Below are 16,338 nucleotides of genomic sequence, written 5' to 3'. Positions count from 1 at the left end.
GATGGTTGGCCCTAAACATTGTTGTTAAATCTAGTTTGGAAAATCTAGCATCTTCTAAAATATCTGCATCAGCTATTTAAAAGTAACTCCTAATTTCTGGTTAAGTCCAATAAACATTTTCCATGCAAAGCTTATATTTTTGGAATTTCCAACATTTTCTAGCTTAAGCACCCGGGGAAATTTATCATAATTTTTGCAACCCTAGTCAATAGTGTTTCAGAAGTAAATACACAGCTAGTAACTGCTTAAAAATGGGTATGAGGGGATATCTGTTTTAGCCGGAGGGGAATAAGGCTTTGGAGCACAGTGAGTCATCACATTCCAGAGATTCTGAGAAACAAAATGCAGCGAGAGATGTGTGTGAAGACGATCCAAAGTGCCTAATTTCACATGTAATCAAGTTACCTCCCAGATACTTCCCACATCAGACCCTGCAACGTTAAAGGTGCAGTCCACGACTTTCAGATCTCTCTCTCCTCAGGCTCATTGAGTCCTCCTGCCTGCAGGAGCAGCAGGGAGGACTCAATGAGCCTGTTTTTTTCACACAAACTATTAGTTTCATGTAAAGCTGTCCTTACATAGTGACAGCTTTAGCAAATATGACAAAAACTCACTTTTAGAAGAGTTGCAGACTGCCCCTTTAACTATTGCAAACTTCTCTAATGAAAACATGTTTTATATTTGTTAAGAGAGTTAAATTAGTTCAGTTGCTACTTGAGCAACCTTTAGCATTCTCCAATTTAAAGCTGATATCCGGAGTTTCTGAGAAAACTATGTTTATGTATGATTCTTTTGAAATGCGAAAAAATGCCTAACTAGCCTTTTACTATCATCTACTGCCAGTGGTCATTCATGTACATTAATGTATATAAGTCCCGCCTTCATCCGATAGACCCCTATACAAATGGAAACGATCACCGAGAGTGCCCAGCCAATCGGCTTTGACTTTCTGTTTTTGATGCTGTCAATCAAAGTGAATGCAGAACTCTGCACGGAAACAAGGCCGTGCGTCACAGCAGCAAACAGGTAAATAGGATTTTGACTCTTACTTGACCCACAGACCTATATCAATACGACCTTGTTATGTTCCGCGATGCACGTGCAAAAAAGTAGAGGCGTGGCTTCTCGTAGTTTGGCAGAGGAAGTGAGGCTGTTTAGGGCGGGACATCAAGACGTTTCTCAGAAACTCCGGATAGCAGCTTTAAGATGGCAGCCACCATGGATTTTTACCGATCTCTAACTTTTGATCTGGTATCTGGTAGTATTTAATGAAGAAGTTCTTGTGCTCATTATGCTTCTACTATAATGCGATTAAGTGTGCAGGACCAAGGCCTGCCATTTTCAGACCCTTAGAACCTCCCAGTTAACAAGTCTTAGCTTGAAAATGAGTACGTAGAGTGTAAGTTTGTTTTCTTTCTCTATAGAAAGTAGGTCAGCTAACGCTGGTGCGAAGATTGGGAATCCCTGAGTGTTTTTTGCTGGTGACTCAGCGCATCATGAAGTACCCTGTTTTGGTGGAGCGGATCATTCAGAACACTGAAGGTAATATGATCTCTTTACACTGTGCCAGATTCACACAGTGAGAGTAAATGAATGCTATTGATTGACTTTTCTTGTTGCTTGGAACAGTCAACACAGAGGAGTACAAGGCCCTTGTGGAGAGCCTGGCTCTGATGAAGGATTTCATTTCCCATGTGAACACTCAGGTCAGTGAGTATGAGAAGGCCACTCGTCTGAGGAACATCAGCCTACGCCTGGAACCAAAGTCGGTGGGCCGGCTGAAGGACGGGCGGGTGCTTCGGAGGGAAGAGCTGCTGCAGGGCGACAGGTTGCTGCTGTATGAAGGCTTGGTCACCTGGAAGTCCTCCGGTAGACACAAAGGTCCGTTAAGAGCTTAGGAAGTAGGGGTGTGCATTGCCGTGAATCTGATGATAGGATACAATTCACGATTTGCATGTCAGTATACAATATATTGCAATACTAAACAATATGATGTGGTTCACTAACACTTAAAGCTGCACTACCTAAATCTTGAACCAGGACAGAGGGGTATGGCTGAATTCTAACGGTAAATTTCGCCCCCCACTCTGATAATCCCTTCCAGTCTTCTTCTCTGAGAGTGCACGAAGTTGCGCGCGAGTGCTGAATGTGCACACGCATAGGTTGACAGTCTAAAGTTGCATAAGGTTAGGGTTAAAATCACACCCTTACATAATAGGTACCCACATCCTCTCTTCTCATGTTTACAGCACATCTGAGTTGCGACAATGGGCTTTAAATCCTTGGACATGAACCGTGACTAGCCTTTTGTCCTACACCACAAACTTTGTCTCTGTTTACAATACACGGAACAGCAATCGTGTGACTATCGATAAAACACGTTGTCACGCTAAAGGATGCACACACAATATAGGAAAATGGAACATTAGATAACCTGTCTAGAAGGAAAAGAGCCACTTGCGCTTCCAAAGTTAGTCCAAGACTGGCCCGCAATGCCCTTCATCCGGAATATGCCGGACCAATATTTATTCAAGTTTGGCTCTTCTTTGGTTTTTTTAGACGTACCGCGTCTTTCTTTTCTTTCTCTGATTTTCTCTGTTTGGGTTTTTTAGCAGTATATGCAGTAACAGCCAGCGCAGGTATAGCGATCTGTCCTGGTGGGTGTTCGGCAGCCATGCTTTACTGAAAACAAGTTTGCACCGTGCACGCGCTCACTATATATCGCGGCAGACTGCACGCAGACGTACATTTTTTTCAGAAATGATTACTTTTACGATATACTAAATGATGCCAATGAGAATATTTTTTTTCATTAAAAATGTATTAATTTGAGTATCCTAACTTTAATGACCGGGTGTTTACGTGCTGTGCATATATTGGCACAATGTAATGGTTTTAATGGTTCAAAAACATGATTTAAAAAAAATGAGTTGGACATTTTCTGGTCGATACGATAATTGCGCTGTAAAAAATTGCGATATTGCTGAAACGATTTTTTTCTTTCAAGCGTATTAGGAAGGCCCTGTTACTGGTATACTTTGGGTACAAGTTTTTTTCTTTGTGTCCCATTTTGTTTGCACTTAAGAGTAAAAGAGCTTTTGTTCATTATGTGCCTTGTGTTTGAAACACATTGCTAATTTAAAACATTAAGAGCTGATCTTAGCCATTTTAAAACCAAAGTAAGGGAACTTGAAACTAATACCTTGACTTCTTTTTTGTAATTCAATTTCAGCTTTTATGTGATTTAATTGTTAATTCTGTATATTCAAATTTTGTTTTTGTGTTATTTTGTAACTCTGTTTTGTGATTGCTGCTACTTATTTTGGCCAGGTCTCCCTTGGAAAATAGGATTGTTAAAAGAAAGTTTTAATAACAATAATTATATTTATAATAATGATCGCTTTTGTTGCTTTGATTTTTTTGCAGATGTCCATGCTGTGCTGCTGTCGGACATGTTGCTCTTCTTACAGGAGAAAGATCAGAAGTTTGTCTTTGCTGCTGTTGTGAGTGCTAGTTTAACACATTACTACAAAATACATATAAATACATAAATCTTGCATTTTGACCAAATTTTTTTATTTTGATACCATTAATGTAATTAGATTTCATAAATTGTTACTGAAAGTAGAAAAATATTAGATAATTTATGTACAATCCTTTCCTCATCACATCGAGGCAGAAAATCACTCGTCCTATTTGTAGTAATGATTGCTTTGTTGCTCATACAGGATAATAGACCTCCTGTGATTTCCCTGCAAAAATTGATAGTCAGGGAAGTGGCCCACGAGGAAAAAGCCATGTTCCTCATTTGTGCCTGCACCATCAGCATGCCAGAGATGTACGAGATCTACACCAGCTCCAGAGAGGAACGCGTCACATGGACGACCAACATACGAAAGGCTGTGGAGTGGTGAGCGTGACACTGATAATGCACTGGTGCTCAAACACCTGATCAAAGCCTACACTGAGTGGAATGTCTTTGTGTTTCAGCCACAGAGAAGAAACATATTACAGAGAGCATGTCTCCCAACTGCAACATTATCAAGGTAAAAAAACATGCAAGACAGAAATGGTCCAATACACAGTGAGGATACTTGAGTTAATGATATGGAAATATGCACAGTATGGCTATTTGTTGGTGTGTAAACAAAATAGACAAAATCCCCCTCTTCTTTATGTATTTTGAGAATTTTGTTATAAACTGACTATTAGAGGAAATATAATTTTTACTATTTCATATTTACGATACCAGTTTACAAGGATTCAACTAATCTGTCTAACCACTGGAACTGCAGAAAAATAAGTGTTGAGTCCATAAAGTATAAAGTTATTCATATACCTTTTCCAATTTTTCTTCTTTGTTACTTAATCTGAGTGGATCATTTAAGGCTGGGATACACTGTACGATTTTTTTTTTTTTTTTTTTTTTTAAATCGTACTCAGCTCCAGCTCAAACTATGCGACTCATGTGCAGAGCACGAATGTGCGCAACTCACGATTCATGTTCTCACACTGTACGGACCGACACTCTGACACGATCTGACTGCTCACTCGACACGTCGGGGTCTTGTTTCCGGAAATGCAATGTACTAATCAGAAGAAGAACTCTGAAACGTCGCCATTAAAACAGACAAAGAAGAAGAACCCGCAAGTGGAGGGACTCGCAAATCTCCGCAAAAAGAGCTTTAAAAAAGAAAAGACGGTGATGTGATGGACCAGGAGAAGGCTGGACAGATGTGGACAGTACAGTCTGTCAATTTTACAGCAGTCCTACGGTGTAACCCTACGCATGCGCAGGGCGAGAGTTTAAGGTGCGCCGATCTGTGGCACTGCTTCAACTGTGAGATACCCTCATGAGGAGCGACTGGATTTTAAACATGTTTGATTTTCTTACGACCATACGATTGCTGATCCGGAGCTGGTCGTGAGGTGTTCATCGCTTCTTGTGACCCCATGTATACTACACGATGCACGACACACGATCTAGCAGAGACTCGCACGATCTCACAAAATAGATGCACGAGTCAAAAATAGTCTCTAAATGGGCCAAAAATTGCACAGTGTATGCCTGCCTTTAGCGAGCAGCTTTTTGCCTGCTCACATTTTGTTTGACATCCCAGTCAAGTAGTGTGTGGAGGTACCTGAATGTGATGCTCAGAAGATTGTATGGAAAGTAGCATAGAATGACTTGAGCTTTGCGTTACTTAAATCGGGGGAAAAAGCACCTTTGACCTTTGAGCGTGTTTTTGCTCTACGTGTTTTAAGTGCAGATTTATTTTTCCATAGATTGGTAACCTTAACCCAGAGGTGTCAAACATTTTTTAGTTCAAGTAGGCTGCACATTTTAGGCAGGAAACATTAAATATGTAAAGTCATGGAAGTTACAGACTTTATCCAATCTGTGGAATAATTTTCATAAAATTGCAGGATTTTGGAAAAGATGAAGATTTATTTTTCAACAGTTTGCAATAAAAAAAATTGCTGTCATGTGATAAAAGTGTGGGGAAAACTGTGCACCCTTGCAAATATTGTGGATATTCATTGAATTTATGTATTTGGAAGGGCTGAGATATCTAAAACTGAATTACTTGGTATTTCTACACAATGATTCATGAATTTGATGCTCTGAATGGACGGATTTGGCCCCCGGGCCTTAAGGTTGACACGTGCCTTAACCTCTCGTGTTGCTCCACTTCAGATCTTCTAAAAAGCAGAGATGATGTGATAAAGCAGAGTCTCATAGACAAGCAGCGGGTCTTTGCTGCTCTCTACGAGGACACAATGGAGCAGGAGGCACCACATAGCGGACTGCTGCTCAGAGGAGACACATTGGACCTTCAGCAAGGGGAGACGCTCCTTAAAGGAGCCATCAATGAAGGTGAGGGCAGCAGCCAGCTTCCATCTCATCATTTGTCCTCAGCTCTGGAAGTTAGAGCTGTTACACTTCATCATCTGTTCCACATAGAAAGGTTTGCCTGTCTCAACATGAATGTGGTCAAGCTTTTCGCCATCTGGAAGATGTGGTCCCTCCATCTGACTAAAGCTGTCTGTATTTCGGTTCTTGTTTTTTTTCCCCACAGTGGAAAACTTGCAGAACTTACTTCTTTTAAGGATTAAAGACCCAAACCTTCTGATGGAAGAGATTAATACACCAGCAGTGATCAGGAGCACTGAGAGCTCAGGAGATGCAAATAACAGCCAAGGTGAGATGCCCTGACATTATGTACAATCACTGTTTTACTGCATTTCAGGAGTTTGATCATACAATTGTGTTCAAATCTATAATATATATACATTTTAAATTAAAAAAAAATCTAATTTCTTCCTCTCAGGTGAGGAGGACAATGATTGGAGTAGTAACATTCCAGTTTATCACAGTCATGCCACTCTTAACCTCAAGCCCAGGGATGCAGACTACTACTCTGAGGACCAGGTGGATTCTGTGAGTGAGGCAGGCTCTGACCATGTAAACCTGCAGCTGCGATTAATGTCTTTTCAATGTAATCTTTGGTTTTTGTTTTTTTTTCAGGCTGATGATGAAACTGATAATCACTCAGAGAGAAACTGTCACTCATGCTCCACCCCTTTCCATGAAGCAGAGGTATTTATAATTGCACTAAATTTAATTCAGTTCAACTTTATTTATATAGCTCCAATTACAACAATAGTCATCTCGTAGCGCTTATCAAAAATATTAAATTGTTAAGAAAAAACCCAACAATTCCACATGAACAAGCGTCTGCTTGGTGGATTAACTGGATACTTTTTAGTGAGTTACTGAGACATCCTGACAGTAAAGCGTTACAAAAATCAAGTCTTGATGTAACAAATGTATGGATTCGTTTTTCAGCATCACTCTGGGCCAAGATATTCCTGATTTTAGCGAGATTACGGAGGTGGAAGAAGGCTGTCCTAAAAATTTGCTTAACTCATTCAGTGCCAGCCATTCTCAGATTTTCTACCCCCCTCAGTGCCAGCCGTTTTTGAGCATTTTGACTGATTTTAAAGACCCACAGAATATTTTCTACTATGACTATCTCATATCTGACACCAGATTCTGAAAGATTGAAGCCTCTACTTTCATCAACAAAAAAATTGTATCTGGCTCGTTTCATTCTTTTGTAATCAGCTGTTGAATAGAGCAAGTTTTACACAAATCTTCAGTTTCAAAGCAAAAAGCTGAGAAAAAAGCCTTTTTGTAAAAAATAACCCTGTCAGTGACTTTAAAGCTTTTTTTTTTGCTTTAGTGACAACTCTAACATCTGAACATCGTTTCCTTATATAAAACTAAAAAAAAAAACAGACCGGGCTTTTGATGGCAAAATTATTATTATTTATCTATCTGGGTCAGAGTTGAATGGATTTCTTACTGTATTTTGGCGTTCCTTTGTCACTGCTTACCCCATTTTTTATGGTTTTATCTCACAATCACCACAATATCCATGAATTCCACACTTGCTCTGGTCGGAGTGTGCGCTGCTGGGAACATCAGCTCTGCACGTAGCGCCATTTTCTGTCTCGTAAACGCCTTTCCTCTCTTCCTCTTAGCTCTGCTGAGCATGGATGATCTCTCATTCAAAGGTGCGCTGCTACCTCCTACATGTCACCTATTATTTTGCTATCTGGCTCACAGGCTGGGGGTATTTTGTACCCACCTCCACACCCCCCCTCCTCCCCCCTCCCCCCGACACGCAGGGATGACCCTTTTGGCCCAGTTAGTTGATGGTTTTATCTCACGATCACAACATTATCAATAATCCACTCCGGTCCACACATGTTCTGTGTTAGTATGTGGTGCTGTGAGCTGCTGGATACGTCACAATATCACTTCATTGCGCAATAATCTCACTTCTTTTCCTGCTTCTTCCTCCTTTGCTGGGTAGCAAATCTCTCATCTAAAGGTGCACTGCTGCCATCTTCAGGACACAGTTGGTCACTACAACACCCCACAGCTTAGATATTGCTGAGGGACCTCCGCCAGGGTGTTTTCTAGTAATCCCCGTGAAAAAATGCAAATTACGAGATATCTCGTCAATGGCACTGAGCGTTTGGATTTGAAATGACGAGATATCTTGTCAATGGCACTGAATGAGTTAATATGAGCGCTAAAGGGTAAGTCGGTATCAAAGATGATAACTAAGTTTTTTACTGTGTGCTGAGTGACAGAGTAATGCAATCCAGAGACAGTAATTGCTCTAGTAATTTATCTCTAAGATGTTTTGGACCAAATAAAATCACTTCATTTTTGTTCTGTTTATGGAGGAGAAAGTTGGAGCTCATTCAGGATTTCAGGTCCTTAAGACAAACCTGGAGTTTTAATAAATGATGAGTTTCATCTGATTTCATTGACAAATAGAACTGCGTATTATCCTCAAAGCAATGGAAATGTATCTGCTAATAATGTTAATATTAAATATAATAATCTGTATTTAATAAAATGCTTATGTTAATATTTCTCTCCAGGTCTGTGACAGTGTGATCCTGCTCGCACAGAGGCTTTACAGTTTGCAGGTCCGCATTTTTTAGAAACAAAATTTGAACAATTTACTTTTATTTCCTGCATCCTTTTATATGAAACAAATATGAAACATTCTTTCCAACATACAGGCAGTGATTGTGCAGCAGGACAGCCAGATCGAGCTGCAGCACGCCTTCCATTCCATGAGCAAACAGCCCACGCGTCCCTACAGCAACAACGTGCTGCTGGAGCAGGAGAAACAGCGGAACCTGGAGAAGCACAAGGAGGAGTTGGCCAACCTTCACAAGGTGAAGGCTCAGCATCAAGAGGAGCAGCAGCGCTGGGAGAAAGAGCGAGAGCGACAGAGGATCCAGCAGGAGGCTCTGGAGATGCAGCTGCAGCAGAGGGAAGAGGAGTGCAGGAGGCGAGAGGCCATGCTGAGTGAGGAGAAGGTGGAGCTGGAGAGGCACAGGGAGAGCTACCAGCAGGACCTGGAGAGGCTGAGGGAGTCCATCCAGTCTGTGGAGAAAGAGAAGGAGCGTCTGACCTATGAGAAGGAGCAAGTGGAAAAAATTAAGTCCAAGTATGTCCCAGGAAACTATGACGAGGTGAGCATTTTGATTCATTAAACACAACTGGGTTCTCTTGTGATGGATGCCAGTTTGTGTCTATGAATAGTGTTGGGTGTAACGCATTACTGCAACAAACCTAATGTTTTATTTTTATTTTTTTATATATTTTTTTCACCTTGTTTGCACATGCTGTCGAAGGTCAATACTAAATGTAGTGCAATCTTTTTGGACAGCAATGCATGATTTATAATTACAATTAAATAAATGAATTTATTTGATTGCATCAGTTACAGGCAGTAATGTAAATTTTTCTCCTTTTCTTTGATTTCCACAGGCCATGAGCCTCTACAGTAATCCATCATTCAGAGGCAGCGTGGTGAACGGAGGTGGTCCTTCATCCTCAACTCCCAAACGCAACAAGGTCCTGGATGTTGCACCAAAGGTTCCTCCACGCAAGGAAAGCATGAGCATCCAGACAACCAAAGCTGAGCTGCCCATCCACCTGTTGAGCACCACCAACCAGGTGCTCAAATCATCAGCCATACATCAGCAGATTCCCACCAAGCTCGCCACCCTCTCCAAAGGAAAGGAAAAGGGCTCCAAGACCAAGACCCACCACCAGAGGACGCACAGTGCAGGTCAGGGATGCATTGTTTGATGAGATAATTACATGAATTTACTTCGGTCTCAAAAAAATTCTGAATTATTTTACCAATTGTTCCATGATGATTCAATAGGCACACTGTAAATATTTAGTTAGATCGGATGAATAGTTTGAGATATGGACAATTCAGTGAGGGGGGTATGTGTCGATTTTCGCTCATTCTTATTTTTTTTCCATTTTCAGCTCACAATATCTCAGGAACTACATCATATAGGAAAGTGAAAGTAGGTATAGTAATACAGCTCCACCTACTTTCTCAGAATATTGCTATACATCCTATCTGGTGGACATGTTAGCCCCTCAAAAATAGAAAAATGTTTGTTGGGGTTTGGGGCTGTGCATTGTTTGGGCCTTCAGTAAACAACTTTGCATACATATCAACTCCCTGTAATTTGATCAACTTTGAGCTATGTACATAGACTGTTCAAATGTCTAATGATTAGTCACATACACTGTATATATGCTTTGGTTCTTGGGTGGTAGTCTCTTGAAGTCCTAAAAAAGAATTTTTTTTTTTTTACTATTGGCCCATAGATGCATGTGGGAATGTAAGAACAAAATCTGAACATTGTTTTAATTTATAGTATAAAGGTAACTTTTTCTTGGGATATAAAACCTTCATTTTTATTTTAGACCCTAACTTTGGGTTATTTCACCACCCACGAATATTGTAAATTCTTCACATGAGGCCATTGCAGCTTGCCTCTGTGTCTTATAATCATTTGTTTATTAGTTTTTCACTAGTAACATGGTGGAACTGTATTATTATACCTATGTGATGTAGTTAGAGATATTTGAAGCTGAAAATGGAACAAAAATAAGTACGTGCAAAAATCAACACATACCCCCCCTCACTAAATTGTCCATATCTCAAAAAATGTTCATCTGATCAAACTAATTATTTACAGGGTGCCTATTGAGTTATTCAGGAACAATTGGTAAAAATCTCTAAATTTTTTTAGACCGAACTGCGTGGGATGTCCTGAAAATTAGTTAAAAAGACATGGAATGACCCTAAAATAAGTTGAGAAAAGCAGACTTATGTAAACATGGTGTCTCTGGTCATGTAGCCTCTATAGACGTGAACCAGGTGGTTCCCATCCGAGTGACGGCAAAAGAAGGAGGCAGTCTGAGAGCCAAACGAAACCACAGTCCTCACAGTGTCAACTATTCAGGTAAACATCAAAACACTCTTTAGCCAGAAACACACTATTGCTTTTCTAGTTAAAGCTGTATTGTTGACCCTGAACCAATAGATACTTTAATGGGTTGAATATAGAGACAATGTGGAGGAGAGCACCAGGGTTGGGAACAATTGTAATTGTGTAATTATTGATTAGTTACAATTATGAGGTTTTAATAATTGTAATTGAAAAAATCTATTGCTATTATAATTAATATATTTTATCTGTTTGATGGCACCTTTCAAGTCACAAAAGGTGACCTTAGATAGGACAAAAGCGTAAAATAACAATGCAGAATAGTACACAGTGACCAATTAGAGTGAGTATGCCAGATTGAACAGGCGGGTTTTAAAAGTCCCATGTCATGCTATGTTTCACACATCTCCATTTGTTCCAAGAACTCCAAAAACATTTGAGGTTTATTTTCCCAAACTCGCCTGTTTTCCAGAGTTTTAGCCTCTGAAAAGTCACTTTCTGAGCAACTCTACACAAACAGGCTGATTTGCGGCCTACTTATGCATATTCATGAGTGGGCGTGTCTATAGACGGGACACTGACTTCCTCCTCCCCCCACGGTGACGTAGGGCCAGAGGATGGCCCACCCTCCTCCCACCCACCCTATAGCCGAGCTCATGCTGCTTTATAAACACGAGACAGAGCGTGGGGGCGGGGCGTTCACCGGTACATACATAGACTGTAGAAAATACATACATAGCACTGCGCGAAGGACGCTGAAATGCTCATCTTCGTGGGCGTGTCTGTTTACATGTCAATCACGGCAGAGAGCTTCCTGGAGGCGTGGCTTCTCCAGCTCAGTGCTGTGTCAAAGTGAGAACATGTCATCAAATTGGAGCAAGGTATTTGGGCTCGCCCTGCAGTAAGAAAGGAGCAAATCACCCTATAACTAACGATTGAGGGAATCAATGAAAAAACACTTTGGGCATGTGTATGAAACCCAAATAGTACGTTTATGATGTTTAAAGGACAGAAAAGTCGATTTAGCATAACATGGTCCCTTTAATTTTGAAAATTGAATTGTAATTGAATTCAGATCATTGACTTTGTAATTGGCATGGAAATTCTATAAAGACATTTAGAATGTAATTAAACACAAACCTGGGGAACCATGTTACAGTTCTATGGCTTACACATCCTGTATGTAGTTAATCATTAATAAAATATGTTTCATATTTACTTTCTCCACACCTCTCAGTTCTCATGAGGATCATTTTACCATTTAAAGAAATATAAAATGAGGGGTATACTGACACAAAAAAGGTTTAGACGCCCACACCAAAAATATTAATACCATTGTTTTTATGGATAAGGAAGCCTAACAAGGTAACCAAGAGATGAAAAACTAATTAATTGATAGATAACATTTTTAGTGTATTTTACAGCTGATTTAAGACATGGGTCAAAACTGACCTGTTATTATAAGAGATGCTAACACAAGAGGAAGGTTAAGTTTTATGGGTTTATTTATTTCAGGCTCAGTAACTGTGATTAATTGTAATTGAGAACATAAGTGTAATTGACTTTCAGAGGGAAAACAATAATTGTAATTTTAATTGTAATTGGAAAAAATGCTGGTCACCGTAATCATAATTGAGTTGTAACTGAACATGGATAATTGAAGACGTAATTGTATTTGATAAATGTAATTGACCCCCAACTCTGCAAAGCCCCGATCTATAATGTGGCAGTGTTTAAATGTTAAAAATGTCTCTGGGGGAGTATCATACACTGAATTTCCCTCTTGTTATTTCAGATACTTTCCGAGCACCAGGATCTGCCCACAGTGTAAAACCATCTCCGTCCACTTCCTCCTCCTCCTCAAACAAGCCCAGCAGTAGCGACGGCCCCCCGCCCGCCCCTCCTCCTTTTCCCAAAGAGGTTCTGAAAAAGGGCAAAGAGATTTTCCTCTGAGCACAAAGCAGACTGAAGTGGACCTGGAACCTCTGCTCACTGCACAGAACCTGAGCAGAGCGCTGTCCTCATGTGCACCTGTCCACTTTTTAATCAGACACTGAACCTCAGCCAATGGACATCTGAACTTTAAAAAAAAAAGGTGTACATAAAGATGATGTTAAAAAATGGACACGTTGGAGGAAAACATTTTAAGCCAAAGGTTATATTTATATTTTTAAGAAAGCTACTATTGTCTTAAGTTAATTTTATTGCTTCATCTGTGATGCTGACACACATTTTGATAATTGATCAACTTGTGAAAAACAGAATTATTGACAAGGTTTAAACAGTTTGAACATGAAGTCCTGAGCGCAATAAGCACAATACTAATACTAAAGCTTTTGCTGGTTGGTTTTGGTGAGCATGTGTGCATCTGAACAGGGTTTGGAGACTCTTGAAGAAAACTGATATTGACTGTATGTAACATCACTGTTTGTATGAATGAAAGTTGTTTTTCAGCCATCAGAAAGAAAAGTGATGACAGTGGTTTTAGTCATTCTACAGTCACTGCCTTTCAGAATAAAAGCATGGTGGATTTGATGCCTTGAATATTTTTCATTGGCTAATAACATCTTGTGTTATCTGTATGATTTGTGAGCACAGTCTTTTGTTTGTATGATGGAATTTTTGAGACATCAGCTTTTATCTGAGTATTTTAACCCTTCCATTATCCTCAAATATTACTAACACATTTTACAAGGGGAGTCAATCTGACCCCAGGTATATTTGCCTCTCGAAAATCACAGAAATTGGTTAAAAGGTGCAAATTACAATGGCCAAAAACAGTCAGAAAAGGGTTCAAAAAGTGTCAATATTGGCTTAAAAATGGCAGACAAAATTAACTAACAATTAGTTTAAGCTGGCAAATAATGGATATGACAAATCGTAATTAGTGCCGAAAATGTCTTTGTGGCCAGGTGGAACCTTATGATTGGTCCGTCAGGACATGTTTAGCTGCGACACCAGGCAGAGCAGTCAGGACCATAGACATTTCTATGTAGACACCACATGACCGTGGAGGGACACGTCAACAGCGCCGCCATCTTGGACCGGTGGTGGTGGAAGCAGCGGTGCATGGACATTACGACAGAACACTCTAAGTAGAATTATTTGTTGAATTTTGAACCGATTTCCAAACTGTTTAATTTTTTAAAAACGTCACAGATGTAGCTATGTACGGGGTGCTTTGATATATTTAAAATGCTGGTTTTACAACTCAACACTTAATCTCCACACCCACATCCTCAAATATTTTAATTCTTTGGCTACAATAACTATGATGATATATTAATAATAGTGATCGTAATAATACTAATAGTAATGGTTATTTTAATACAAATATAATAATTCAATAAGAGAATATAATGATAATTATGAGAATAGAATGGGTTCCTTTTGTTCTATCTATTTATCTATCTATCATGCCTGACGTTTGTTAAAAACAAACCCCGTGAAAACTGCTGGAGAAGTGAGCGATTTATGACAACTTTAATAGTGTAAACACATAATTCCTCTATAGATGTAATGTACTGTAGGAGCGATTGCCACCGGTCCAAGATGGCCGCCCTGTTGACACACTGCAGTCAATGCGGCGTCTACGTATAATGATGTCTATGGTCAGGACGCCAGAGGCTGTGGTCGCGTGAATATCATGGCTGTTTATTATAACTTTAAGTTTTATATACTTATTGATTATACGGACTCTGTTCAGGTTACTGCTGTGTGGAGTGATCTCACTGATGAGATAGGCAGTGGTTTGCGTGGGCCAGTGTGGTGCAGGTACTTTGTACTGTTGTTTAGTCCTGTGTTTCTTTTACTGATAGAGGGTTTTCACGGCGCGTCATCAACCCGGAAGTCGCCATTTTGGAGATAAGGAGCAAGTTTACAAACGGCACACAAACGACCAAATCCCGAATTTTGAGAGGAAATGGTGAATTATTGCTGTGTTTTTGGCTGTACTAATTGGTCAGATTGTGAAAAACGTGGAGTTTTATAGACTGACAAAAGTTATAACAAATCAGGGAGAATTATGTCTGCATTTTATAGTCAGTAGTTCTACATCAGGAGAGCAGTGACATGAGACTAGCTCGCCATTGTTGCACTAGTTGTTATTGGTGTATATGCAAACACCGCCACCCATCTTATATTTAAATCCAGCTTCAGGTAGTCCAGTTTGTTCTCCAGGGAGTGGACATTACAACGCAGGATGGAAGGAAGCGGCGTTCTCTGAGGATTAGCTTTTAGCTTGGTTGCTAGCCCTGCTCCTGTTTCCGATCACACTGCTTATGCCTCCTCCGCTGGGGACACCGTTGGTATGAGGCTCCGCTGCTCCGTAGGCCGGATACATAATAGACGGAAGACTCTTCGGTTTGTCATTGATCCAAGACGAGGAAGCCGACTTGTATGGATCTGCACCACCAATAAAACTTATCTTTTCCAAATACCGTGCCCTTTCCTACAGACCAAGTCCTTCCTGTATGCCTTTACATCTATAATGCATTTTGAGGAGAATTTCTGAGATTTATCCATCGCGGAGTACACCTCTGTGAGCCTCCAACATGTAGCGTCAACATCCGTTTACCTCCAACATGGCCGGGCATCCGGATTACTGCCCAGAAAGTGACGTCGGTGAAAACCCTCTATAGTCCGGGGGGCTATGGCTACGTTTAACGTGCCTCCAGACATTTTCTTCTTTTTATATTCTGATGATAGGGTGATGGGTGGTTAATTGTGATTTCTGTCGAGTGCACAGTACGAGGCCTGGTACCAGATAGAGATCCTGTGTCGGTGGTAATAACTGCACTACAGCAGGTGAGGGTGTGTTGCAAAAGTGAATGTGTTTTATATGTTTTTTGTATTTTCATTTCCTTTTGTTATGCTGGTTATGTATTGTATTGTGTATTCATCTGTCTGGTATAGAAATACAGAATGTGGTCTTAATAGTGAATCTTGTGTTTATGCCAGCAGACGATACATGTGGAGCGAATGATCTGCTCCCGTCCACTATATCGTATTTAATTACAATCTTTCTGTGAACCCCAATGCACTACTGCACTTTAAATAGCTTTGTGCTGCTGTGAAATCCGGGTTGTCCCTATATTTTTATATCTGGCAAATTGTAGTGCAAGATTATTTAATTATACTTTTGGGGTGTGAACGCTGACTGTTTAAAAGGTGCAAAGACACTATTGGTAACCTTGCCTTGAGGTTACATCTTGAAAGTGGGAAAACGTGCAGAAAATGCTTTGAAATTTGATGGAAAAGTGGTAGAAATGTGAGTAATGTAACAAAAAAATGCATTAATAGGAGCAAAAATATGACAAGAAAAAGTGATCAAAATATAGATTGGAATATTGCAAGTTTGGGGTAGTTACAGAAAAAGGGTAAAAAAGTAATCAAAAATGGGCCCAAGTTGTTAAAGAAATATTTTTTGTTTCTTTAAGGAATCTGGCGACGCCTTCCTAGTGTCTCGCGACCCCAAATGGGGTC

General features: G+C 40.1%; 1 protein-coding gene across 2 annotated transcripts in view; it reads left to right on the top strand.

The window, feature by feature from the left end:
- arhgef18a (rho/rac guanine nucleotide exchange factor (GEF) 18a) overlaps nt 1-13,436 on the top strand; it is a 31,145-nt gene extending 17,709 nt beyond the window's left edge. For both annotated transcript variants that reach the window (XM_028472886.1, XM_028472885.1), the window contains exons 8-21: nt 1,425-1,542; nt 1,630-1,881; nt 3,427-3,503; nt 3,729-3,910; nt 3,991-4,046; nt 5,699-5,878; nt 6,081-6,203; nt 6,333-6,442; nt 6,530-6,601; nt 8,464-8,511; nt 8,608-9,066; nt 9,365-9,668; nt 10,765-10,869; nt 12,650-13,436. In XM_028472886.1, coding sequence (XP_028328687.1) covers nt 1,425-1,542; nt 1,630-1,881; nt 3,427-3,503; nt 3,729-3,910; nt 3,991-4,046; nt 5,699-5,878; nt 6,081-6,203; nt 6,333-6,442; nt 6,530-6,601; nt 8,464-8,511; nt 8,608-9,066; nt 9,365-9,668; nt 10,765-10,869; nt 12,650-12,807 — 2,244 coding nt within the window. In that variant the 3' untranslated portion in view covers nt 12,808-13,436. The remainder of the gene's footprint in view (nt 1-1,424; nt 1,543-1,629; nt 1,882-3,426; nt 3,504-3,728; nt 3,911-3,990; nt 4,047-5,698; nt 5,879-6,080; nt 6,204-6,332; nt 6,443-6,529; nt 6,602-8,463; nt 8,512-8,607; nt 9,067-9,364; nt 9,669-10,764; nt 10,870-12,649) is intronic.
- Nucleotides 13,437-16,338: the final 2,902 nt, after the last annotated feature.

The sequence above is a fragment of the Gouania willdenowi genome, chromosome 17 (genome assembly GCF_900634775.1).
Source record: "Gouania willdenowi chromosome 17, fGouWil2.1, whole genome shotgun sequence".
NCBI classification, from domain to species: domain Eukaryota; kingdom Metazoa; phylum Chordata; class Actinopteri; order Blenniiformes; family Gobiesocidae; genus Gouania; species Gouania willdenowi.
The sequence above is the reverse complement of the archived record's forward strand: the minus strand, read 5'-3'. Positions and strand labels throughout refer to the sequence as shown.